We start from the raw sequence: 24062 nt of genomic DNA, 5'->3' as shown, positions 1-24062 counted from the left end.
AGAGGACAATGCCAGGGCTATGGTGGGGGTAGGTGGAGAGCTGGGCCTCCCAGGCCATCACCCAAGTGCTTTGGCCCCACCAGCAGGGATGAGAGAAGGCAGCAGAAGGTGTCCCATGCTCCTCCTCCCCCTATCAAATGCCATTCCCTGGGGACCAGGGAGCCCTATCCCTCCCACACAGCACCCCAGGTGCTTGGAGGCATCATGGGCTAACAGAACCCCCCTGGACCTGTGAGATGTGAGCACCACGGAGCGACCAGTTTTGATGACATCCAGGATGAGGTTCCAGAGGAAGCGCCGTGCCTTGGGGTCCATCCCTGTGGTTGGCTCATCCTGGGGGATAAACAGCACCCTCAGACATGCCAGCCCTGGGAGGGACCCTGCCACTCCCTTCCTGTCCTGAGTCCAACTCAGACCACAGACCACTATCCCACAATCCAGGAAATGAGTGGTGTGTGGTGAAGCAGGGGGTGGGCACCTCCCACCTGGGGTCATTTTTCTACCCTCAGGGCGCACCAGGAAGATGAAGGCTGGGTATCCGATGAGTGCAATGGCTGTGGATAGCTTCCTCTTGTTGCCCCCGCTGTAGGTGCTGGCGGGCTTGTCTGCGTACTTGGTCAACTCCAGTTTCTTCAGTGCCCACTTGACCACCTGCAAGGCATGGGGAACTGCTGTCACCCTGCCAAGGCCATGGGGCTGGCTGAGCAGGCAGGAGTCCCTGGCATGTCAGCTGCCAAGGGGACTACAAGCCATGTGCCAATCAGGGGAGCCTCATGGCCACCCCTGGCACAGCCATGAGCACTGGTGGGGACATGTGAGTGCATGTGCCTGGCTCTGGCAGCCCATGTGGGCCCACTGCCAGGGAGGCACTGTCACAATAGCAACAGCACTAGCTCAGTCGCTGTTGCCCAGTGAGATGCCATCCCTGTGGCACAGCACCAGGCCTTGGATGCTGCCATCCGTTTGCCCAGAGCCCTACCCGCTCCTCATCCTTCCAGGGGATGCCACGCAGGCGGGTGTAGAGCTCCAGGTGCTCCTGGGCCGTCAGCTCATCAAAGAGCGCGTCGAACTGGGGGCAGTAGCCCAAGCTCTGCTGGACCTGCAGGAGCTCCTTCAGGATGCTGTGGGAGAGGATTGAGGGTTTGTGGGAAGAAGGAATTCTTTTTGTAAGGACTGCTGCTGAGCCCCCTTTCACACGCCTTTACACTGGAGCATCTTCCCTGAGGAAAAACTCCAGTGGCAGCCCCAGCACAGGGCCACTGTCTCTTGCCCCACACCCCAGGTTGACGGTCACCCAGGACACGAGGCTCCAGAGTTGCACTGGGACACACAAGTTCACTCACGCTGCTTCATCCTGGGAGCCCTCCAACCCCAAGCCCCCTTACCTGTGTCCGTTAATGAAGGCCTCTCCACCTGTGGTGCTCTCATCCCCTGTCAGCATCTTGAATGTTGTGGTCTTGCCTGCACCGTTGACACCCAGCAGCCCAAAGCATTCCCCAGGGCGCACACCCACACACAGCCGGTCCACAGCCAGGATGCGCCCAATCTTACGAGACTTGTACACCTGGCAGGGAAGGGGATGGGGACTCAACCCACCAGGAGCCACCTGGACCCACTGACCCACCCACATCCCTGGGCTGGGCTGGTCCCAGGAGTCTCCTTGCAGCCTGATGCAACCCCCACCTTCGTTAGGTTCTCGATCTTTAGCATGTCATTGTCGGCATCACCACGCAGGACCCGGTGCCTCTCATTGGCCACATCAACGTCATCTTCGATGGGTTTAGTGGAGACAGGCAGGCGCCTGTGGGAGGGGGCAGAGACAGAGGGGAATGTGAGACCAAGAGCTGCATCCCTGCCAGGCCCAGGCAGTTCCCACTCAACACCACCAGAAGGGCAGCCTGAAACTCAAGGGTCCCAATGGCAAATCTTTACCCCATGGCCAGCCCCAACATCCCTGCCCTGTGCCACACTCACTGGGGCTTCCGGAAGAAGTTGTACTGGCACATGATGGTGATGAAGAAGCCAACAAAGCCTTCAATTGTCATGGCAACAAGCCCCCGTGTCACGATGTCCCATTCAAAGGGTGATTTCATTTTATCAAACTGCCCTGAATAGGAGGAAGAGGAGAGACCCATGACACTGACACTGCTCCCATGCTCTCCCACCACAGCTGCCTGGGCTGGTCACAACACAGTTCCCTCTCAGTGTATGGGTGCTGTGGAAATCATCCGGCAAGTTCTCAAATTCAGTAAGATGAATCAACCCAGTTGGGAGTGGAATCAGAGGCATTTGTCAAATCCTGACCCAAAACTGTCCCTCATAATGCCAGCAGCACCTGGGTTTTATACAGAAGCTGCTCAAAAAGCAGAGAGCAGGGAGCTTCTGAAGCCAGGATGAAACTGTGGCAAAAGTTGGTTGGGCAGTGCAGCCCCCAAGAAACCCCATCTGGAGGGAAAGTCCCTGCAGCCCCCATCCCTCCTGTCATAGCACAGATAAATGATAGCCCACCACAGGCAGCTGACCCTCAGCCATGTCTTCTTCTGTGGCTCATCTAGTCCACCCCCTTGGCTTTTTGCTCCAGGTTGCTCTGGACCTTGGGACATCCCCATGGGGGCAGACTGGGGGGATGTGCCAGCATCATGGTCCCCTCCAGCCCCACATGCCCTGGAGCAGGGGAGGGAGAGAACAAGAAGGCATACCAATCTTGGCATAGTACTCATTGATGTATTCATTGTAGGCCATCTCCATCAGGCCATGGCCCAGGTTGTAGTTAGGGAACACAAGGAAGCAGCTCTTCAGGTAGCTGTTCACCACCTTCAAGTCCTGTGAGGACACCAGAGAGCACACAACCATCAAACAACCCTGAGTGAGCGGTAGGATCAGGATCCCCAAGATCCAGCCCAGTCAGGTCTCATGGCTGATCCTGCTAGAAACAGAAACCTCCTGAGGTCCCTCCCAGCCTGAGCCACGCCACAAACAGATGTCAGCATCTCCCTCCTGGCGGCTGTCAGCAGAGCGGTGAATGCGGTACCTTGTCGTGCTCAAAGAGCTGCAGCAGGAACGTGGCGACAGTGGCTGTGATGCCAATGAAGAGGTTGATGACGATAAGGAAGACATAAGCGGAGCTGGGCACCTCAAACCAGAAGGAGGCCGGGTACATAATAGGGGTGATGGACCAGCTGGGGAGGTGAGAAGAAGCAGCACACGTCAGTATGGCAGCAGAGGGGCCCCCAGCCTTGGGACTGCCCATTGCCATCCTGCTGTTCCCAGGCTCTCCCGCTCCAGCCCTCACAGTCACCACACCCCAACCAGCTATAGGAGCTGCAGAACATCACATAACGGTTTGGACTGGAAAGGACCTTTCAAGATCATCTAATCCAGTCCCTGGCCATGAGCAGGGACACCTTCCACTAGCGCTTCAAGCTGTCCAACCTGGCCTTACAACATTTCCATGAATGGGGCAGCCACAGCTTCTCTGGGCAATCTGTGGCAGGGCCTCACCACCCCATTAAGAAAAATGTCTTCTTAATATCTGGTCTAAATGACAATATTTTCATTTAAAACCACCACCCAATAAGACTCTGGAGGCATCCCCAGTGCCTCCTGATTTCTGTGCAACATACCCATAAAGCAGGAAGAGGGAGAGGACAGCAGGGAAGTTGGTGGGAGAGGTATATGCTGGGAGGTCAAACACAAACAGGATGATGATGCAGCATGTGGCTGGCACCAGGTAGTTTAGCTGGAGAAGAGAGAAAGTTCTGTGACTGCCCACTCCCTGGCACAGCTCCAGAGGCTTGGCCAGTGGGGCCAAGTGTCCTGCTTACCATGTCCCACATGTAGTTGGCCAACCAGTAGATGACAGGGTCACAGCCACTCACAAACTGCAAGTGTTTGGCCTTGGTGGCCTTTTCGGCCACCAGGAATACAACAAAGCTGGCTGGGACAAAGGACATGGCCACAATGATGAAGATGGCAATCACCACATCTGTGCCTTGCAGGCTGGATGGGGAGGAAAGAAAGCAGGGACTCCATCACCCTTGGTTGTCTTGGGAACAGCCACCCACTCCGACGTGGGACAGTCCCTGTGCACAGAGCAGGGCATGGCACAGGGACCCCCACATCACAGCCACCCTGTCCTCCCCATCATGCAGCCTGTGGAGCAGAAGCCTTGGCCTTCCCCTGCAACCACCAGTAAAAAGCCCCCTACCTCCCATGGGACAGCCACCCTCCCTCAGACCCTCCTCTCCTTGGACCTACAGGTAATCCAGGGACAGGCTGGCACTCGTTTTGTTCATGGGGTGATTGGTGACTGTGATGCCTGCAACAACGACCAAGAAGAAACATGGAAGCATGAAAACTGGCTTGGGACACAGACCCCTGTTCCCAGTCTGCCTGGTCCTGGCTCTGAGCAGGATGGGTTTCCAACCTGAACCTCAGAAGGAGCTAGGCTCTCTGAAGCAACTCAGCACCTCAAGGTCAAGCCCTCCCCTCACTGGAGAGCACCCTTGGACAGGTCATAACCCCAGGCAACTTTCAAACAGCACTTTGGGACATCCCAGCTCTCATATCTCAGAGATGAGGTGTGTGAACCCTTGTTCCAGTTGGACACTAGCCTGCTTGGCCCAAGGTGGACACTGCACTTTGGAGCCTGGTTGGACCATGCCCTTAATGCTTTTTCTGACATGCTCCTGCCCTCAAACACCTCCAGATCCTCACCATAGGCAGCAGGGTTGCCCTTGCTCTTGGGCAGGTTGGCTCTCAGAATGGCGTTGTTGAGGGCATTGAGGTATGTGGGCATGCTGTGGTAGCCTTTGTTGTTGTAGAAGACCTGGAGGAGGAGAGCAGAACAGGGGGAGATGGCAAGAGAGCTGGGCCCAGAGATGTACTGGGAGGGAGGGACAGGATGGGAATGACAGCCAGCCACAGGGCAGGTGCCCTGTGCTCAAGGCTGTGGGGAGAACAGGCCATTGCTGACTGTGCTGGGCGACCTGCTGATCACTCTCCCATGGCTGGAGCCTCCCAAAGCACTTGGAGAGCAAGGCGGCAGAGCCATCCCAGGGGTGTCCCCTTTCCTCCCCACCTATGTCCCCTCCCCTGAGGTGCAGTGCTGTCCCACCTGGGCCGTTCTCCGCACAGCAATCTTGCGCACTGTGGCTGGAGCCCTGGCTCCGAAGGAGGCTGGGATGGATTTCTGAACATTTCCAAATGTAAGTGCCCCATACCTGTGGAACAAGACATTGTTGTGGAAGCTGAAACTGCTGTCCCCCCCCACCTCCAGGAGTGGAAACATGCTTAAGCATGTTGCTGACTCCAGCCAGCAGCCTGGGGCAGATGTCCCCAGGCCCCTGGTTCTCACACCTGCTCTATGGTGCACGGCAGACCCTCCCAGCCTCCCCTCTTGCCTGTGCAGCCGGAAGCGATCCGAGGTGTAGAGCAGATACTCAGAGACGTTGCGCCCTGTGATGTCCGTCAGGACGTCCCCTGTCACCACCTTCATCTGCGGGGGATGGCCCCCCACGCCACTAGGACAGGAGAAGCCGGTCCCCTGCATGGAGCACGTGCACTTGATGGGCTCATGGATGATGCGGGGCAGGGCAGGGGCTGAGGTCACAGTCCCTGAGGAACAGAAGGGATGGCTACAGCCAGGCTCCTGCCTGCCTCAGCTGCTGGGGACAACATGAGGGTTGGGCAGCAAGGGTCCTGGTGACCAAGAGATGGACGTGTGAAAAGCTTTGGGGGAACAGAGATTCAGAGATGGGCCATGAAGTGTGGTTGGAGAAAGAAAGTGCTGGGGACCACGTCCAGCAAAGGTGACGCAAGGCTGGCCACAGGGCTTTGTGACAGCGTCACCATCCAGTGGGCTTCACTGGCATGGCTGGGGCTGAATGAGGACCATGTTCCAGAGCCAAACCCACAAGTTCAGCCCAACAAAGCTCTGGCTGTGTAGCCAGGTCAGACTAACAGGTACTCCCAGGGGTCCCTGGAGCCACTTCTGTGACGAGAGGCATGATCTCCCTGCTGGAGACAAATCCCAGACACAAAAGCACCCAGCATAGCTGATACCTTTAGCAGTGGAGAAGGTTGTGGAGTTCCAAGCATGGAGCAGGTCCTCATCCACTGACATGGGGTAGTCAGAGGGAGCCGGGGATGGAGGTGGCGGCACAAAGTTGGAAAGTGGAAGGCCCTGGGTGAAGGAGTCGATGCACATGGCATCAAAGTACTTGGCTGCCAGCATTTTGGACTCATTGCTGTTGAGGTTGAGGGTCTGCATGGGCTGGTCCAGCGTGTTGTTGAAGGGTGTCTTTAAGACGCAGGTGGCCCCCACACCAGAGGGCAGATGGAAAGTGTTCACCAGCTGCTGAGGGCTGGCATCAGGAGACAGCCTAATGCTGCAGGAGCAAGGAGCAGGAGACAAGTCTCAGCACCATGGCCATCTTCTTCTGGGACCTCCCTGAGGCCTTGGCACTTATGGGCACACACAACCTGTGCCTGGCATGACTGAGCTGTTAGTCACAGTGTTAGGGCTGGCACATCTCCCAAAGACAACCTGGCCAGCATAAAGCTTGCTTTCTATCAGGGCTCTGCTCCAAGCCAGAACCATCCCAGGCACTAAGCCTGCTGTGGGCTGCCCTCCCCACTTGCCCCCCTTGCAGTCCCACAGATGGAGTCAGGGATGGGCCTTGGGCATGGGGTGCTGGTCACCAGTGGTGGCAGCTCTCACCGGTACTCATGCCGTTCCTCGTTGGCGTATGGAATGAAGTTGCCCTTAGGCTGGGTGTAGTTGTGGTACTGGGATGGCGAGAGGATGAGGGGTGGCAGATCACCTGTGGGGACAGAGACAGGAACCTGCTCGTATCCACAGCACCACTGCATACAGGGAGACTGCCTTGGCCTTGTCCTCCTGCAGCCAGTGGCCACACTGGGGCAGGCAGACCAGGTCTCCCAGCACGTGGGTAGGTAGGTGGCTTGCATGCACCTATTTCAGGCACGGAGAGCGCCACAGTCATGGCCACACAGACGAAAAAGGCGGGCAGGAGGATCTGTGAGAAGAGGGCCTTGGTGTTGCGCTTGGCGCAGTGGAAGCGTTTGACTATCAGCCCATGGAACTGGCGCAGCTTCAGCCACGAGCCTTCCAACTTGAAGCTCCCCTGACCCGCCAGGTCACAATCCTCTGCTTCCACCTCTGCTTCTTCCTCTGGGAGGGAAAGGGACATCAGCCCTCTGGCACAGTTGGTCCCACACCTGCCTGGGCACCCAGGAAGCTGAGCCAGACACTCAGCCCAGCTCAGCCACCCCAAGAGTCAGGGCAGCACCCAACCCCAACTCTGCCACTGGGCCACAGCAGCAGTGCAGTGGGTATCTGGCTGGCAGATTCCTCTTGGCCCCAAAATGAAAATTTCAACAGTAGTTTTTTAAAAAAACAATCTAATTTGCTGCTTTTTTCTAGGACCCCTCCATTTTCCCATCAGCTCTGCCAGCTGGAGGGGGATCAGCACAGTCAGGAAAAGGGGACAAGACACAGGAGGGAGTCCCAGCAAGACAGTGGGAGCTCTGTCACAGCACTGTCACAGCTCTGCTTCTCACAGCCCTGATGGGGGGGAAGAGGTGGTACATCCCTAAATTAGTCACAAGAGTTGTGAGATAACCCAGAACAGGATCTCTGACTACAGCAATAACCTCAAGGCTTTCCTGGACCCTCTCTACCCAGCAATCCCAGCATCCAGGAAGGGAGAGCCTTGCACCCAGGGCAGGGTATGACAGGTAAAGCCATCACCTGGAAGGTGACTCTGTGCTCAAGGACCAAGAGAAGAAACCCAACTGGTGCCAGTGTAGGAAGAGGGCATGTTAGTGGGGCAAGTCTGCAAGGTGGCACTGGAGACCCAAAGGAGGCAGAAGCAGAGCCAACACAGGCTGCTCTCACTGGCTCCACACGTTGGCATGAGATCCTCATGCACACCCTACCAGTATGGGGCACAAACTTGTGGAAGAAGCCTGTTCCCAGCCCTCCCACCCAGGCTGTGGCTCTCTGGGTGCTGTGCTGCTGGCTGCTCCATCAGCCCCCTCTCCACAGGCTCTCGTCCCAGCAGTCACAGCCACTCATCTCAGACACAACCACGTACCCCAAGAGACCAGGCCAGCTCTGCCTAACCTGGGCAAACCCTCATGTCCCAGATAAGTGCCTCCCCTGGCCCCTGCCGCTGGCCGGGCACCAGCGGCACCAACCTTGCAGACTGATGTTATCGGGGTCCTGCCGGTTATCGAACAGGGGCGCGTAATCCCCAAAGAATTCGGAATAAGCCCCACCTTCATCGCCGCGCACAGAGCCCACCGAGGACGCTGAGCGCAGGGATGTCTGCGACTGCGCCAGCTTGGAGCAGGTCACCAGGTTGCTGAGCTCCACCTCGGGCTTCTCTGGCATGGCTGCTTCGGCCAGGGGCTCTCTGTTGGCTTCAGACTTTGGGCTCAGCTCAGAGGCGGGTGGCTGCAGGGCATCCTTGGACTCCTTCATGTCTGAAAGAAAAAATGTGGGTTGCCACCAGCCACGCTACTCTTCATTGCAGCATGGCACCAACTGGGGATGGATTGTATCACAGACTGGTTTGGGTTGGAAGATGATTGGGTTGGTCAATCATCTCATTCCACGCTCCTGCCATGCACAGGGACACCTTTTGCTAGACCAGGTTGCTCCAAGCCCCATCCAACCTTGAACACTTCCAGGGATAGTGTACCCACAGCTCCTCTGCACGACCTGTGCCAGGGGCCTCCACCACCCTTCACAGGGGAGAATTTCCTTCTACCATCTAATCTAAACTTTTCTTCTTTTAGTTTAAAACCATTCCCCCCTTATTCTAACACTATCTGCCCACGTAAAGTCCTCTCTCATTTTTTCAAGCCCCCTTTAGGCATTAGAAGGTGCCATAAGGTCTCCCTGGAGCCTTCTCCAGGCCAACACCCACAGCTCTCCCAGCCTGGCTCCATGGCAGAGGTACTCCAGCCCTTGGAGCATCTCTGTGGCATCCTCTGGAGACCTGTGCTGAGGACACCAGAGTTAGCCGCTATTCCAGATGGGAGTAACTTTAGCCACTATCCCAGAGTGGAGCAGAGGCTGGTTGCCCTCAACCAGGATGGGCTCTGCTGGAAATCTCTCCTCTACCTGTTCAGGAGATTCCTGCAGCCACCAAGGCCAGCAAGATCACACAGCCCCTCATTCACCCCAGCAGCACCTTGTGCCCCTGCCAGTGCCCGTACCCACGTCACTGTTCTCCAGAGACTGGTCCTCCTCAGACACCTTCAGGAAGACCTCCTCCAGTGTGGTGTCCATCAGCCCAAAACTGGTGAGGTCCAGCTCTTCCAGGCTCTGCTCCAAGTGCTGTGGGAGCAAAGTGCTGTGTGAGGAGGACAGATGTCCACAGTGCCACAACGCCTTGCCTGCACATTCTGCCACCCCTGCAGGTACCTGGAAGAGCCTCTCAAAGCAGCCTTTCTTGACAGCCTCACTGGGCAGGATGTAGGAGAGCTCTGTGTTGGTGTCTGAGATGAGGAGGCAGGAGGCCACGTACTTCTTGATGAACTGGGAGACACGAGGCTCAGAGCAGGGGCTGACAGATGAGTGGCCCAGGGGGCTGTGTGGCTGGCCTGGCTCTAGGGCAGAGGGACAGTACCCATTGGTCAGTTCACACCTGGCTTCACACCAAGACCCACCACATTTCCCCTACTCCCCAGTGCCACAGGGGTTTCCGTGTCATCCTCACTGGCCTGGGGATGGTGTTCTGCAATGTTGCCCACACTGGACATCTCAGTGGGCAACCCACAGGCTCAATAAAAACCAGCACCTGGAGACAAATGCCACTGTGTAAGGTCTGGCCAAGGACCCAGCTGGGACCTCCTACACTCGTGCCCATCCCCTTTGCCCTCCATGTGGCCTAAGGAGACTCAGGATGGGAGTACTTGGGTGTTGACTTCTCCTTTGCTGGGCTGAAGAAGAGCTGGTGCCATCTACTGCCTTAACAAAGGGTCCCACTACTCCCCAGACCTGTGCCATTCCTGGTGTCCGACTGCTTCTTCACCACTGTCAGCCTGTAGCCGTCACCATAGGTGCTCTTGAGGAACAACGGGGAACCACAGCACTTGAGCTTGCCATGGGAGATGATGGCGATACGGTCCCCCAGCAGGTCAGCCTCATCCATGTGGTGTGTGGAGAGCAAGATGGTCCTCCCTGATGGCAGCACAAAGCTTCAGCAGAGGAGCCATGGCTGCCACAGAGGAGCATACCAGGCTCTGCCCAGCTCTGCTCACCTGGCTTGTACTTGAGGATGAGGTCCCAGATGGCCCTTCGGGCATATGGGTCCACACCAGCTGTGGGTTCATCCAAGATAACAGCCCGCGACCCACCCACAAAGGCAATGGCCACTGACAGCTTCCTCTTCATGCCACCCGAGAGAGTCTGCACCTGGCAGTGCCGTTTGTTGGAGAGTTCCAGATCCTCAATCATCCTGGGGACAGGGCAGAAGCACCAAGAATGCTGGGGGGGCTGTAATGGTGCTCAGTGCCTGTGAGGAGTATGTAATGCCTCTTCCTCACATGGTATCTGCAGCTTTCGGCTGCTGGGACTGCCCAGCTGCAGTAAGGCTATGAGCATCTTCTGCTCACTTCCACAGCCTGACACCCCAAGGGTGGGAAAATACTTGGTGAAACTGCTCTATGGGACTCCTCTGCCACCAGATCACCCCTCCTGGCATAGCAAGCAGGAAGGAGACTCCCTCATGCCAAAGGCATGGATGAAGACAAAGGAGCTGGAGGGTGCCTACTTGTCCATCTCCTTGCGGATCTCCTCCTCTGCCATGCTCTTGAGCTGCGAGTAGAACCAGAGATGCTCCTCCACCGTCAGCCTGTCAAAGAGCACATTGTGCTGGGGACACATGCCCAGGTTCTTCCGGATCTTGTCCATCTCTGTACGGATATCATGGCCATAGATGGTAGCAGAGCCCGATGTTGGAGGGAACAAGCCAGTGAGGATGGACCTGGATGGATGGAGAAAGACAACAGTGTGAGGGAGCTCATATTCCTCAGTCTGGCCCCAATCCCAACCACCATCTCTGGGAGCACCGCCCCAGGCAGAGCAATTATCAGCACAAGGCCATGAGCCTACTGCCTGTCCCATGTTTGTGCTAGCCCCACACCCATACTGCTGCCCTCTGGACATGGCATCATCTGCCACAGGGCCCTGCAGAGACATCCCAAAGTCCCTTCCTCACACTCTGCAGCTGGCCAGAGGAACATGGTCTCTGTCTACATGGACAGGTACTCACATGGTGGTAGTCTTGCCTGCACCATTGTGCCCCAGGAAGGACACAACCTGGTTCTCGTAGAGGTTGAGGCTCAGCTTGTTTAGTGCCAGCTTCTTGTCTGTCTTGTAGACTTTGGTGAGCTTGTCGATGCAGACAACCAAGGGGAGGTGGGTTGGCTCCTCCTCAATGCCCCTTGTCTCCTCTGCTGTGACAGTAGGATGGTGAGGAGTCAGGGGAGGGCAGGGAAGCCAGGCTTTGAGTGGGGCTCCCTGAGAATGAATCAATCCGCCTCCATCCTATGGTGGCTATGCTGGCTTGTGGTCCCTTCCCCTCTGCTTCTCACCAATTTTCCCCCTCCCACACCACAGTCGCAGCTCCCAGAAAGGCCCAGTATCCTGCCCTGGCGAGAGCACAGGAGTCCATGGCCAAGGCCTGTGGCAGAGCCAGGGCCACCCTTGTCCCACCCACTTCTGCTCCCCACTGCCCTCACCCAGCCTCCGGCTCTCCATGGCACAGGCCTGATCCTCCTCCATGATGCTGAGGCGGGTGGTGCGTGACCATGGCCAGGTCCACTCCCAGGTCTCCACACGCCCATTGCCCAGCCAGTAAGACTTCTGGAAAGGGAAGTACCAGGGCCGTGGCAGGCCGAACATGCCTGCAACCACAGCGCCAGGGAGTCAGGGCCAACCCTACACCCAGGGCCATGCAGAAGCTGCTGAGGACTGGGTCAGAGCTTGGCATGGGCACAGGCTCGGGGGTTTTCCCAGGTCAGGTCACTAATGCAGAGTGGGGGCTGTGAACGCTCCAGACAGCTGGGCTCAGGGCAGCTCTGTGGTCTGTGCTAGGAAACAAAGTCCTTTGGGATTTGGGTTGGGTTGGCTCATGCTTCAACTTTACAATAAAAAAAACAGGGAGCAACTGAGATGCTTCCACAAGGTGAGATAAGGGGGACTGGTATCTCAGCTGTGGACATCTGGCTTTGCTACAGCTGGCCCCTGAACTGAGACATCTGGCTGATATCAGCAGATAAGACATGTGGGCATGTCTAGGAAAAAGCCTCCCGTAACGTCTGGGGTGCCCTCATGCCCCTCTGCCCACACATACCCGGGTGCACGGCCTCGATGTACCACGTGAGCACCCCATACACCATGGCATCCACGACGAGCATCATCATGGAAAGCAGGAGGTTGAAGTCATCTCCTTCCACGGGTGACTGGCTGAAGGTGTGCCACTGGATACCCACGCCAGCCACCTCATACAGCGCAAAGTACTTGGAGCCCAACCCAAAGGCCGTGGTGGACATGAGGGACTGTAAAGAGGTGGAGGGAAGGGAATGGGAGGTCAGCAGGAACCACAGGCCAGCTCCAGAGGAACAGGTTGGGGTGAATTCCTTCCCAGCATTGCCCCATCCAGCCCCATAGAAATGCTCCTGGCCCTGAAAGGCACCAAACCTTCCGGAGATACCGCCAAAGCCCCAGAGGAAGTTGGTTCATACTGGCAAGGGCTTGCCCTGGGCTTGGTGACAGCTTGGTAGCTTTGCAGTGGACATGAGGTACCTGAGGCAATCCTAGGACTAAGCATGGTCCCAGCTCCTGCAGCCAACTCACCGCAATGCACTTCTCAAAGGCTGTGATCTTGTCATGTGCCACCTCCTCCCGGATGGCCACATACATGTAGGGCACATAGCTGAGAAAGTAGATGATGCCGCCACAGGCAGAGGCCAGCTTGGCCTTGGAGTAGAGCACCGATACCAGAAAGCTGCAGGGAGGACAGCGTCTCCTTGGATCCCAACCCACCAGGACTTTCCCCACACCATCTGGTTCTGGCGATTGGCTCCCCAAATCAGCTGCTTGGAGAGACTTGTGCCCCTCCACCAGCCCTTGCCCACATAGCTCCCAGCACCCTTGCTCCAAGAACCTGGCACTGCCCATGCCCCTTTTCTGTCCACCACAGACCAGGCAGCTCACCAGAACATGATGGTGGCCACAGCATAGATGGCAAGGAAGAGCCATATGATGAGGACGTCGCTGTGCATCAGGACCTTGCCGTACTTGAGAATGGCAGTGAGTGCTGTGACCGAGATGGAGAGCTGCACAAAGCCAGTGATGAACCAAGCCACCCAGTGCACTGCATTGTTCAGGCCCATCATCTTCATCACCTGTGAGGCAAACACTACTCATCAGGGCTGTCCCCAACCCTGTGCACCCCTGCTTCCATTCTCACTGGGCTGGGAGGGCAAGGGGTAGCACCAAGGGAGCTGCTGGGAGTGGGCAGGACACAGCCTCTATCGGGGTGCCAAGGAGCTCAGCTCCCTCCAGTGCTGGGCAGGGCTCATCTCAGGCAGGGGACACTCAGAAGGATCAGCTCAGCCCAAGGATTTAGAAACTGCATCTGCCCTAGTTCATATAACCCAGAAATACAAGGAAGGTGACCAGGGACCCAGCACAGAATGTAGGGCTCAGATATGAACACTCCTCCCCAGGAATCTCTTCCATCATCCCTACCTCTTTCAGGCGATGCTCCTTCTCTGTCACAATGTGCTGGATCATCATGGCCACTGAGTAGACCCAGGAGATCACCATGCATAGGGGCATCATGTGCTCGATGACAAAGAGAAAGCTGATGGGGTAGAGAGGGGAGAACTGGATGGTGGCACTGCCACAGAGACCTGCAGAGACCCTGTGGCCTTGGAGGGGTTCTCCCACTGCTCAGGGACAACCAGTCTCTAACCCAGCACCTCCTTAGTGCCCTAAAAGAACTTCTCCAGTGAGCCCACAGGACAATCCAGTGTCGTGGCTGACAGGCCTTTGCACACTGGTAGTAGCCAAGGACTCAGCCCAGGGCCCTACCTACCCCGGTGGCCCTGATGGGGCCCTCTCCAACCTCCTGCCCAGAAGTGTTGGTGGGTCTGGGACTTCTACAGGCACTGCCTCCAGACCACTGTAATCCATAACCACCAACAGATCCATGGGCCATTCCTTTACTTTCCCCTACCTTCCTGAGCCTAATAGTCCTAGGAATTGGACTTAACTGGTTGCTCATCACTCCCAGTGTCATCAGTCTCTTTCAGGCCCCCAAACTTGTTTCCTTTTCCCAGCTAAAGTATCCTGGCCTGCAAAGTGGAAGGAGGAATGTCCTGCAGGTGAGTGTTACTCACTCATCCCGGGTATAACATGGGTATGGGAACATCTGTACATAGTTGCCAGGCTCCACCACGTCATGGCCAACGAATGTGTTGATGAGAGCACGCTCCATCATGTCTGTAGAAGAGAAGGTGAGGCTAGGCTGAGTGCACAGAGGCCAGGACTGTGGGCAGCTCTGGCAGGGCACTGACACTTACCCTGGATCCAGACGAAGCCATAGAGGAAGTAGAAGCGGCCACCAGTGTTGGGGCCAGGCCGCCAGTATGCCCGCCGGATCTCGTTGGTCTTCTCTGTGAAGCTGGAATTCTGACGGATCTTGTACATGACATGGGGGGGCAATGAGCCATCCCTGTTGGTCTGGAAGATGACGCCTGTGGGCAGCAGAAGCAGGGAGTCCACAGGAGACAGCCACATCAGCTGGCCCACAGCAACAAGCAGGGATGGGGAGGGCACCGCGAGGACTGCCATGGATGAGATGGGTGGTATGGCCAGGGATGTGAGACCCCCGTGGGATGCAAAGGCACACAGACAGCAGGCCATGTCAGTGGGAGAGCCAGGACTGCAGCATGGGGCAAAGGATAGGCACCATGAGACACTCAGCCCCCTCATCCACCCAACACATGCACCAAGGGACCCACATCCTGAAGCCAGTGGCTTCAGGGCACAGCTGGAGAAGGGCAAAGTTTCAGGGACCCCTGAGAAGAGCTGGTTCCCAGGGACATACTGGCAAAGACCGTGACATTGTCCTGGTAGGCCTGGTTCAGTGTGTAATTAACAATGCTCTCCTCATCTGGGAAGCCTTTGAAGATGTCCACGCTGACCTAGTGGGAGAAGGATCATAGAATCACTAGGATTGGAAAAGACCTCTAGGATTATTGAGTCCATTAACCCAAACACTATCAAGCCCAGCATTAAACCATGCCCCCAGGTGTCAAATTCACACATTTTTGAACACAGGGGTAGTACCACTGCCCTCGGCAGCCTGTTCCAGTGCTGACTACTCTTTCAGTGAAGAAATTTTCCCTAAAATCCAATCTAAACCTCCCCTGCTACAACTTATGATTTCCTGTTGTCCTGTCACTTGTCACCTGGGAGAAAAGACCAACCCCTACCTGGCTGCAACATCCTTCTAGGTAATTGTAGAGACTTAGAAGGTCCCTCCTGAGCCTCCTTTTCTCCAGGCTGAGCTCTCCCAGCTCTCAGTCCCTCCTAATCAAACTTGTGCTCCAGAACCTTCCTTGGCTCCATTGCCCTTCTCTGGACATGTTCCAGCAGGCTAGTGAGATACCAAGGCCTCGGATGGGTCTAGCACACAGAGCCTGCACATAGTACAGCATGTACCACCCAAAGCCAGCCCCAGCCCCTGAAGTCAACAGTATGTGAGCACCTCCACCCTATACATATCTACCCCAAAGCTCCGGACACAGCAGGAGCCACCACCTCTACCAGGACTCCTTGTCCCATGCTCTTAAAAAGTGGATCTGACCCTCTTCAGCCCAACAGAGCCTGGCTGTCAGTAGTTCAACTTTCCCACAGGTTTCAAGGGCTCCATCTCACCTTGGCCATGAAGCGGATCCAGCTGCAGGCCGCATTGTCAATGGTATCCAGCTGCTGGAGCAGGATGCTGGCATTGGGCAGAGAGAAGCTACCGTTGAGAAAGTTGTGGAGAACATCACTATCGGAGACATTCAGGATCTCTGGGTGCTTGTGGAGGTCAGCAGTCAACTGAGACAGAGAGGAAGACATGGGAGGGAGAAGCTGGGGTATGCCCTGCCTCTCAGGTCACTGCTCCCACCATGGACACAGGTAGGACCTAAAGCTCTTCCTGGGGATGGGGGACAGTGTGCACACTGTGCAGGGATGCAGACTAGTCTTGACAAGAGAAGGTCGATACCAGGGAGTACCCCATGAAGAAGTTACAGGGTATTTGGGGGGAGGACAACCCCTTCTCTATTGCCAGGACAGTAAATCACAGGCAGGCTCATCCTCACCACACTGTCCTACCTGCTGGAGCCAGTAGATGCGCCTCTGCAGCCTGCCCTCCTCCAGGTAGGCCCGGATCTCAGGGGAGATGTTCAGCCATGCCTTGGCGTAGTGGGTGACGTTGCCCACAAAGGCAAAGGTCTCATTGGCCTGGGGGCCAGGCAGAAAGTCATACACTGGGCAGAGGCAAGGGCTTTCTGCTCTCTGGGATGGCTAGCAGCCATGGAGATACCCGCCCACCTCCCACTGCCTGTGGGAGCTGCCTGTGTCTGGCAGTCAACCTCTTCCCTGCTGCACAGCCCATCTGCAGAGCAGGATGGTGGGAGAAGAACAGGGATCCCAGCCTATCCATCCTCACCTTCAGGATGACCTTGTCAACTTCGGTGCCCACAGGTGCATACAGGATTTTGGGGTTGCTGGTCATCAGGTGCACAAGGAGGCCCAAGTTCCGCTGCTCCTTGCTGGTGAAGCCCAGCGAGCTCATGTTGCCCTGCTTCAATGCCTCAGGCTCGATGGTCCTGCAAAGGGAGCTCAGGCTTTCCACTCTGCTTCAGGCTCAGCACCCATTGCTGCAGGCACCCCCCACCCCTGCCCACGAAAGGCCTTCAAGCTGACTCCAATGCCTGCATGCTGCTGGCCAACACAGGGAGCATCCTTGTCTGCAGCACAAGACTGTGGTACAGCACCCATCCTGCCTGCTCAGCAAGGGGTGACACCCCCGGCCTGCACAGGTACAACCCGGAGCCATCGCCCAGCACTCCTACCGGTTGTTGCCACAGAGGATGGGCTGCAGCCCCGCCCAGAGCTGCACAAATGCTGAAAACTGCCCCTGAGGGTTGTCGATACTGGATGGGCCCTCCCTGGTGCTCTCTTCCTCCTCTGCTGTGGCATTGCCAGTTGTGACATTGGCGCTGGCCCAGCTGGTGCTGTTGGCCGTGGGTGGCGGGGCCTTGCTGACACAGGCTCCCCTGGGCAGCAGCTTAGCCAGTGCTGAGAGGATGTCCATATCCCGGAGAACCTTCTCCATCTCCACCAGGTCCTCAAGGAGGGCCCGGAGGCGGTGCTGGGTGGCTGTGCTGTTCACTTCCTCCAGCTTCAGCTGTGAATAGGAGTGGACAAAGAGTTGCTCATTGCTGGGACAACAGGGTCCATTAGGAAGGGACCAAAGGGGACCCCAAACAGTAGCAACTCCACTTTCTTAGTTAAAAGGTTGAAGCTCTGTAAGGCCCTGGACTCATTGCTGTGCATCTGTGGCTGTGAGGCAGTGAGAATGGTGGCAAATGCTGGCAGGGACTTGTGTGAGGACATGAGATATCACCCAAGACAGGAAGGATGATCCTCTGTCCCTACAAAGGACAAATCAATGGAATGGGACCTCAAAGTCAGGCTTGAACTGTGCCACAAAGGGCTTTGTTGGTCCTGAGGAGAGAAGCTGGCAGGGACACCTAGGAAGATGTTGGGGACACCCAGTCCCATCCAATAGGCAGTGTCCAAGCAAATGCTAGAGGGGAAACCAGAAGGGAAACCATCTGGGGTCTTACCATGGAGGAGCTGGGGGGAAGGGGTGGGGGAAGTGTCAGAGAAGGGGTGACCAGGAGAAGCCAGGCCATGTAATTGTTCCCCATCCCAACACAACACCAGCTGAGTAGAAAACCCTGCCCAAGTCTCATCCCTGCCACCAGCCTGCCCCAGCCACCCAGCTCTCACCTTGCTGACGATCTTGGGGGTGTCCAGCTGCTCCTGGAGCTTAGAGGCCAGCTGGGCAAAGCGCTCCTGGCGGGTGACTTGGCTGCCATTGCAGGCCAGTGCCCGGTATGCCAGCAGCAGCGGCTGCTGCCTGGGAGACACACGCAGGAGGCGGTGCAGTCCCCCTGGGTGCTGCTCACATGTCAGCTGCTCCAGCACTGGCCCGGTGAAGAGGACGTTCTACAGGGCAGGAAGTTGTAGGGACAGTGCTGCAGTGCCTGCTCTGGCAGAGCAACCCAGGTTACCCCATTAGGTGCTCACCTCCATCTCGGTGACGAAGGCTTGGGGGCTATCAGACATGGCAGGTGCCACAGCAGTGCTGGTGAGGCCCAGAGCCCGGGAGAGCATGCGAAGCAGCGCTGGCTGGTGTGGGGCTGCCACTGGATCCTGCAGCACCCTGTGAACCAGCCCTTCCTGCAGGCTCCTCCAGCCACTGGGGAAGCTCTTCTACAAGATGAAGAATGGAGACGGCCGGTGGCATGGGGGAGCCCCCCAGGTCCCCCCCTCCACACGTGTCCCCAAACATACATGAACAGCCCCACAGCATCTGTGGTCTCCACGGGGAGGGGAAGAAAAGGGATGTGCAGATGCAGGGAGCAGGGGTCCCCTGCATGCCAGATGCAAGGGGGAAACAATCTCTCCTGCAGCGCCAACCTCCACTGCAATGGTAAACCCAGGCATAGGCACCAGTGCGTCTCATAACACTGAGGGAACTGGTGGCAGCACCAGGATGGACCCCAGACATCCCTGCTGCTACTCTGCCCTCTGACAATGTTCTGTCATGACTCCTCTACTGGGACAGACACCCCCAAATCACCTGGGGTGGGATATGGAGGGGACAAGAGGGCAGGCTCTACCCTACCATGTCCCCTGCATATAGCATTGCTCCTCACCTCCAGCTGTGTCATCTTCTTGCTGGGGCCAAATCCATCCCACAGATCTCGCTCATGGGTCTCATCAGGTACCAAAGGAAAGGAATCAAAAAATTGCCGGTACACCTGCGTTGAGATGAGAGCAGGACTGCCAGGTGTGCCAAAAGTGGAGCACCAGTGCTGTACCAGCTTGCCCAGCAGGGCCCTGGTGTAGGGTGGAAGGGTAGGACAAATCCCAGCTGGGTGCGATTTACAGGGCAGCACAAACCCCTGCAAAGCCCAGAGGTCACCCACCTCCCGCAGGTCAATACTGGAGCCCAGGAGCAGCTCAGCCGTGCTGTTGGGGAGGGACAGATTCTGCATCAGGAAGCGCCGCAGCTCACCCTGGTCTTTGGCTGCCCATGCCAGTGTGAAGCTGGACCCTGTAAAGGAACAAAGTGGGAGGTCAGTGCAGCCCACCAGCATCAGGGACATGGCACAACCCCAGAGCTGGCCCTGCCCAATGCAACAATGCGGAACAGTGGCAGGGCACTGTCACACACCATCACTTTGCTGGGTGCCAGGCAAGCTGGCGCTATCTGTCCCTGCCCACACAGGCAGCAGGGGCAGGCAGAGCACAGCCCACCTGTTTGGCTGCTGAAGTGGGTCTCCATGGAGCTGGGCTCAGGGCTGCTGAGGGCCTCCAGGTGCCGGCGCAGCGACTCCAGCTCCTCCTCCAGTCCTGGGTGCTGTGGGTCGAAGAGGCTGCTTTGCTCTACTGCCTCGCTGAGGTGCTCCAGAATCTGCGTCACCCTGCGAGAGCCCAGCACCGCCTTGGCTTCAGGGACAGAGGGATGGGGAAACCTTCCCCAGAGCTCTGGGGAAAAGAGCCCCTCAGGTGCAGGGGACAGCAGTCCTGTCTGAAATGGGGCACCACTGCCCTTGTCTGCACACTGAATCCAGTGTGCCAGGGTTCAGAGGAGAGCCCCAGCACCTCAAGGTGTCTTCCAAGGCCCACCTCCATCCTCCTCCCAGTACTGAATACCTGGGAGCCCACAGCAGAACAGACTGACGTGTCCCCTGCACCAAGGACACGGTGGTCTGCACCCAAACACTTGGGGGATGCCAGCTTCTGCCTCAGCCCCAGAGTGGCAGTGCCAGCGTGGAAAGGGGCAGGCTCCGGGTGGGAGCAGGAAGGGTGAGAGAGGAAGTGCATGGTGAGGGCATGAGGACTCACGTGGAGTTGGAGTACTGCAGGAAGCCAAACTCATCACGCTGGCCGTCAGGGCACAGGGACTGCATGACTGGCAGGATCCCAGCTGACGTGAGTGGGGCCGCCGTGTAGAAAGCTGGAGCCAGTAAGAGTGCAGAAGAGGCCAAGGAAAGTGCGGGCAGTGGGGTGGAGAGGCAAAGAGGAAGGGAGGGGGAAGGGGCCACCAGAGAAACAGACACTCAGTTCAGAAAAGCACGCGCTGGGGTCTGTGAGCCCATGGGAGGCTGGCGGCCATGGTCAGAAGTCAGCAGCTTTCCCACCAGGGCTGTCCTGGTTGGTGACTCTATGGGGCTGCAAACAGCTCCAGCACCCCTGGCTCCAGCCCTCTTGCCCCCACCCACTCTTCTCTGGGTGATGGCTCCCTTGAGCCCCACAACGATGCGAATTTCTGCCACTTGCCCCCAAGATGGCCACCAACCTCCTCCAGGCTCCTGGCCCCTCCTGTTAGTAGCCTCAGAGGCAGTGGCGGATCTCCAGAAGAAAAGGAGGAAAAATACAACAGGGAAAATAGATTTGTCACCTGCAGCTCCCAGAGCCTCCAGCTCTCCCCAAACCCAGCTGCCCCAATGTGCAGTGGCTGGAGGTGGGTGGAAATGGAGACACAGAGTGGGAAGATGAAAGAAACAAGAAGCAGCAAAGGACTGGCAAACCTTCCCCCCTCCACTGGCACTGAGTCATCATCCCTGCTGGGACCTTCCCGTGTCCTTCCCCAGGGCAGGACAAAGCCCAGAATGCCCCAGCCTGATGGTGACCACAGGTTGTCACTGGGCAGTGGCAGGCAGGGATCCTGTTCTCACCACCCTGCCAATGGCTCTGTGGTTAGAGATAGGTCAGTGCTGTTAGCAAGGCCACAATCAGTGGTGACTGGTGAAGATAGGCTTCTGGCAGGAACAAGGGACAGGTGCAACACGGCATAGGCCAGCAGCCTGTTGGGGTGGTGGAACCCACACTGGTGGCTGTGCCACTGTTTGGTGACTAAGCCAGTGCATGGCATCTTGCTGGCCTTGAGGCTCTAGTGCCACATCCCAGCTTGTCCCAGCCATAAGGGGCCAAGACAGGGACCTGGTGGCAGTGCCAGGGCGGGAGCCAGCCCCAACCCCTTGGCAACTGGGCAAGACTGGATCACCATATGGGTGACAGGACCCAGCAGACTTTGCTCCAGGAGGCAGGCAAGAAGAAGGGAAAAGACAAGCCTCCACCTGGCCTGGAGAGCCCTATGCAGCCCAAGAGGCTGGGGACATGGCCACCAGTGGCCCCAGCACCTGGGGAACCCAGCACCATCAACCAAGGGGGTACACCACCATGGCTGGTCAGTCCCCAGGGACGAGCAGGCAAGGGCCATACTGTGCCACCCAAGCTCATCTTCACCAGCTGTGGAGGACAGCAAGGGGTTTACAGAGGCATGGATTAGGCCAGAGTGAGTTGATCTAAACCAGGCTCTTCCTCCCCAGACTATGAGACCAGCACTGGCAAGGGAATGGGGGGGAGGAGCCCACCCGTCCCACCAACTTACAGACTGGCGCATGCAGTTGAGGCATGAAGGGCAGGCGGGCAGGGGAGATGGTGGGAAAGAAAAAGAAAACATGAGCAAAAGAGAACAAAAAAAACAAACCAAAAACCACACAACACACAGCGCATGTCAGCACCAAGGCAGGAACCCAGGCAGTGCCTGCCACAGCCAGACCGTGCTGGCAGCTGGGCTCTCCCTCGCCGGGACACACTGAAAAACAGGCTCAAACCATTGTTACACGGGGGTCATCAGTGCCCAGCATCTCCCCTGGCCCTGCTGTGCCAGGGCACCCATCAAAATGGGCATCCACAGGCCCTTGTGAGCTGGCAGCTTCACTCCGCTGCCTCCTCCCAGCAGCACAGCCTGCAGGCATCAGAGCTCCAGCTGGAATTCTCCCAGAGCCCTCAGCTCCAGTCCCATCAATTTATCATCCTGCCAGGCCTCTGAGTGCCCCAGGGTCAGGCATAGGGCTTCCTTTAGGTCACTTTCCCCCACAGCTGGGGAGCCCTTCCCAGAACCACCCCAGCTGACCCTCAACAACTTAGGGGGACTGTGGCTGTTCCAGCACCATCCAGCTTGCCCTTCCCCATACAAAATGTCCATGCTGATGACAGGCCCAGGCTGGTCGGTCCTGCAACCCCCAGGGGAGCCTCCCTAGGCTGGGACAGACTCTGCTACTTCCACCCACCACATGCACCCCACCAGTCCTTGACTGTAGCCCCTGCCCAGTGCAATGTCCCTCAAAGGGCCTCTGTAGGTCCCCCCTTGTCCCCAGGCTGGAGCACCTCCCCAAGGCCTCAGGGTGTCCCCAAGTGTAGGAGTGCTCCAAGCACCACCTTGCTGGGACTCACCTTCCTTCACAGGGATGGTCGGCTTCTTCTGCCGCAGCCCCAGGAGAATGAAGAAAAGCACCAGGGGGATGAAGATCTCGAAGGCCAGCACCCACTGGGGATGATACAGAGCAGAGGGAACAGGATGCTTAGGGACAAAACCCAGCCACCAGGGAGAAGCATGGGCAGTACAGAGGCCCCAGGCACTGGTGCAGTGCAGCACTGTGTCTACGTATTGCAGATGGCTGGTGGCTCTGTCACAGCTCAGCCAGCAGCAATCAGGTTCCTGGGCTTCCCACAACCTCGTGCCTGCACCCTGTTTAGAGCACTGCAGTTCAGGGCAGAGTACACAGAGGGGATAATTCCCTCCTCCAGCAGTGCAAACAGGGTGCTGGAGCTTGAGCTCAGTCTTGATGGTCCACCATAGCTGGGGTTGCCCAGACCTCAAGTCCTGAAGGCCCTCACAGCCTGGAGCAGCATGATGTCCCCTTGTCACTGTGCCACTGTTGGCTCTCACAAGGTTCAACAGCTGAGTCTAATGGCAGAGGGTAGCTCTTCAGCCAGGCCCTGGCACCAGCTCCAGGTGCAGCTGGACCATCCTCACACCCCTTCCGTACTCTCCCAAAAGTCTCTGGCTGCAAGGAATTTCCACTGGCAGCATACAGCAAACAACAACAAATCCCCAAGAATCCCTGGCCACAGCGGCTCAGAAGTCCAGGCAAGGCTCTGTGCCCAGAGGCCCTGGGGATAAGCATCAGCATCTCCAGCCACCGGCAGGAGCAAGCACCCGGCACACTGCCAGCACAGCTGCTGCCACTTTGCACCAGAGTGCCTGGACATGTCACAGCCCCACTGCCCGGCAGCAGGGAACCACTGCAGGCTTGGAAACTGAGGCACAGGGTGAGGTGAGCCAACTACAGCTCACTCCAGGGCTAGATCAGACCCAAGGCATCTCCTGATACCTGCTGTCACCCCATGGGCAGGGCAGGGCCCAGCTCCACTGCTGGGAAGGTGCTTGCTACACCACCCACACCAGCCTCCCACCAGTGACCAGTACCAATGGGCAAGACCATGGGGTGGCAAGAATGGACTTTAACATGAAGGATGCAGCTCCCAACAGGGTCAGGCCCTTCTGTCTCCAACATCACCTCCATGCTGCCCCACTCAGGGGGCAGCCCAAGAAGAAAGTCAGAGCAGCCCCATATGGCAGCGAGCAGGGGGAGCCCTGCACCCAGATCCCTGCCAGCAAACAGCCACAGTGCTACTTCTGTAGGATGAGCACAACTACACCCATGGGTGCTGCCCATGCTGCACTCACCATGCCAAAATTCCTGGTTTTGGAGAGGAAGAAGGGCTGGAGGAGACAGAAAATGCCCCCAGGAGCAGTACCTGAGAATCCTCATCTTTCTGTAACACCAGTCCCAGGGACAGTTCACTG

At 57.3% G+C, this 24062-nt stretch overlaps 1 protein-coding gene across 6 annotated transcripts in view; it reads right to left on the bottom strand.

The window, feature by feature from the left end:
* Positions 1–24062, bottom strand: part of ABCA2 (ATP binding cassette subfamily A member 2) — a 34123-nt gene that overhangs the window by 3902 nt on the left and 6159 nt on the right. Inside the window, exons 2-45 of one of the 6 annotated variants that reach the window (XM_015644962.3) lie at positions 22646–22739; positions 22461–22463; positions 20249–20360; positions 19658–19824; positions 19327–19454; positions 19054–19158; positions 18422–18607; positions 18122–18340; positions 17179–17513; positions 16773–16932; positions 16436–16564; positions 15989–16156; positions 15156–15252; positions 14629–14802; positions 14446–14548; positions 13793–13907; positions 13256–13446; positions 12896–13046; positions 12393–12597; positions 11779–11943; positions 11310–11493; positions 10809–11021; positions 10297–10493; positions 10034–10216; positions 9458–9642; positions 9250–9370; positions 8224–8511; positions 6977–7195; positions 6722–6824; positions 6064–6389; positions 5403–5616; positions 5117–5222; positions 4717–4828; positions 4258–4318; positions 3825–3999; positions 3624–3739; positions 3032–3179; positions 2700–2823; positions 1975–2107; positions 1684–1801; positions 1386–1564; positions 980–1121; positions 517–651; positions 230–333 (exon numbers count right to left, since the gene is read on the bottom strand). In XM_015644962.3, the coding sequence (XP_015500448.1) occupies positions 230–333; positions 517–651; positions 980–1121; positions 1386–1564; positions 1684–1801; positions 1975–2107; positions 2700–2823; positions 3032–3179; positions 3624–3739; positions 3825–3999; positions 4258–4318; positions 4717–4828; positions 5117–5222; positions 5403–5616; positions 6064–6389; positions 6722–6824; positions 6977–7195; positions 8224–8511; positions 9250–9370; positions 9458–9642; positions 10034–10216; positions 10297–10493; positions 10809–11021; positions 11310–11493; positions 11779–11943; positions 12393–12597; positions 12896–13046; positions 13256–13446; positions 13793–13907; positions 14446–14548; positions 14629–14802; positions 15156–15252; positions 15989–16156; positions 16436–16564; positions 16773–16932; positions 17179–17513; positions 18122–18340; positions 18422–18607; positions 19054–19158; positions 19327–19454; positions 19658–19824; positions 20249–20360; positions 22461–22463; positions 22646–22739 (6893 nt within the window). Of the gene's footprint in view, positions 1–229; positions 334–516; positions 652–979; positions 1122–1385; positions 1565–1683; positions 1802–1974; positions 2108–2699; positions 2824–3031; positions 3180–3623; positions 3740–3824; positions 4000–4257; positions 4319–4716; positions 4829–5116; positions 5223–5402; positions 5617–6063; positions 6390–6721; positions 6825–6976; positions 7196–8223; positions 8512–9249; positions 9371–9457; positions 9643–10033; positions 10217–10296; positions 10494–10808; positions 11022–11309; positions 11494–11778; positions 11944–12392; positions 12598–12895; positions 13047–13255; positions 13447–13792; positions 13908–14445; positions 14549–14628; positions 14803–15155; positions 15253–15988; positions 16157–16435; positions 16565–16772; positions 16933–17178; positions 17514–18121; positions 18341–18421; positions 18608–19053; positions 19159–19326; positions 19455–19657; positions 19825–20248; positions 20797–22460; positions 22464–22645; positions 22740–24062 lie in introns of those variants that run through there. The other 5 variants (XM_015644965.3, XM_015644963.3, XM_015644964.3 and 2 more) reach the window with 5 other exon arrangements.

This window comes from Parus major, chromosome 17 (genome assembly GCF_001522545.3).
Source record: "Parus major isolate Abel chromosome 17, Parus_major1.1, whole genome shotgun sequence".
In the NCBI taxonomy this organism is placed as follows: Eukaryota; Metazoa; Chordata; class Aves; order Passeriformes; family Paridae; genus Parus; species Parus major.
The sequence above is the reverse complement of the archived record's forward strand: the minus strand, read 5'-3'. Positions and strand labels throughout refer to the sequence as shown.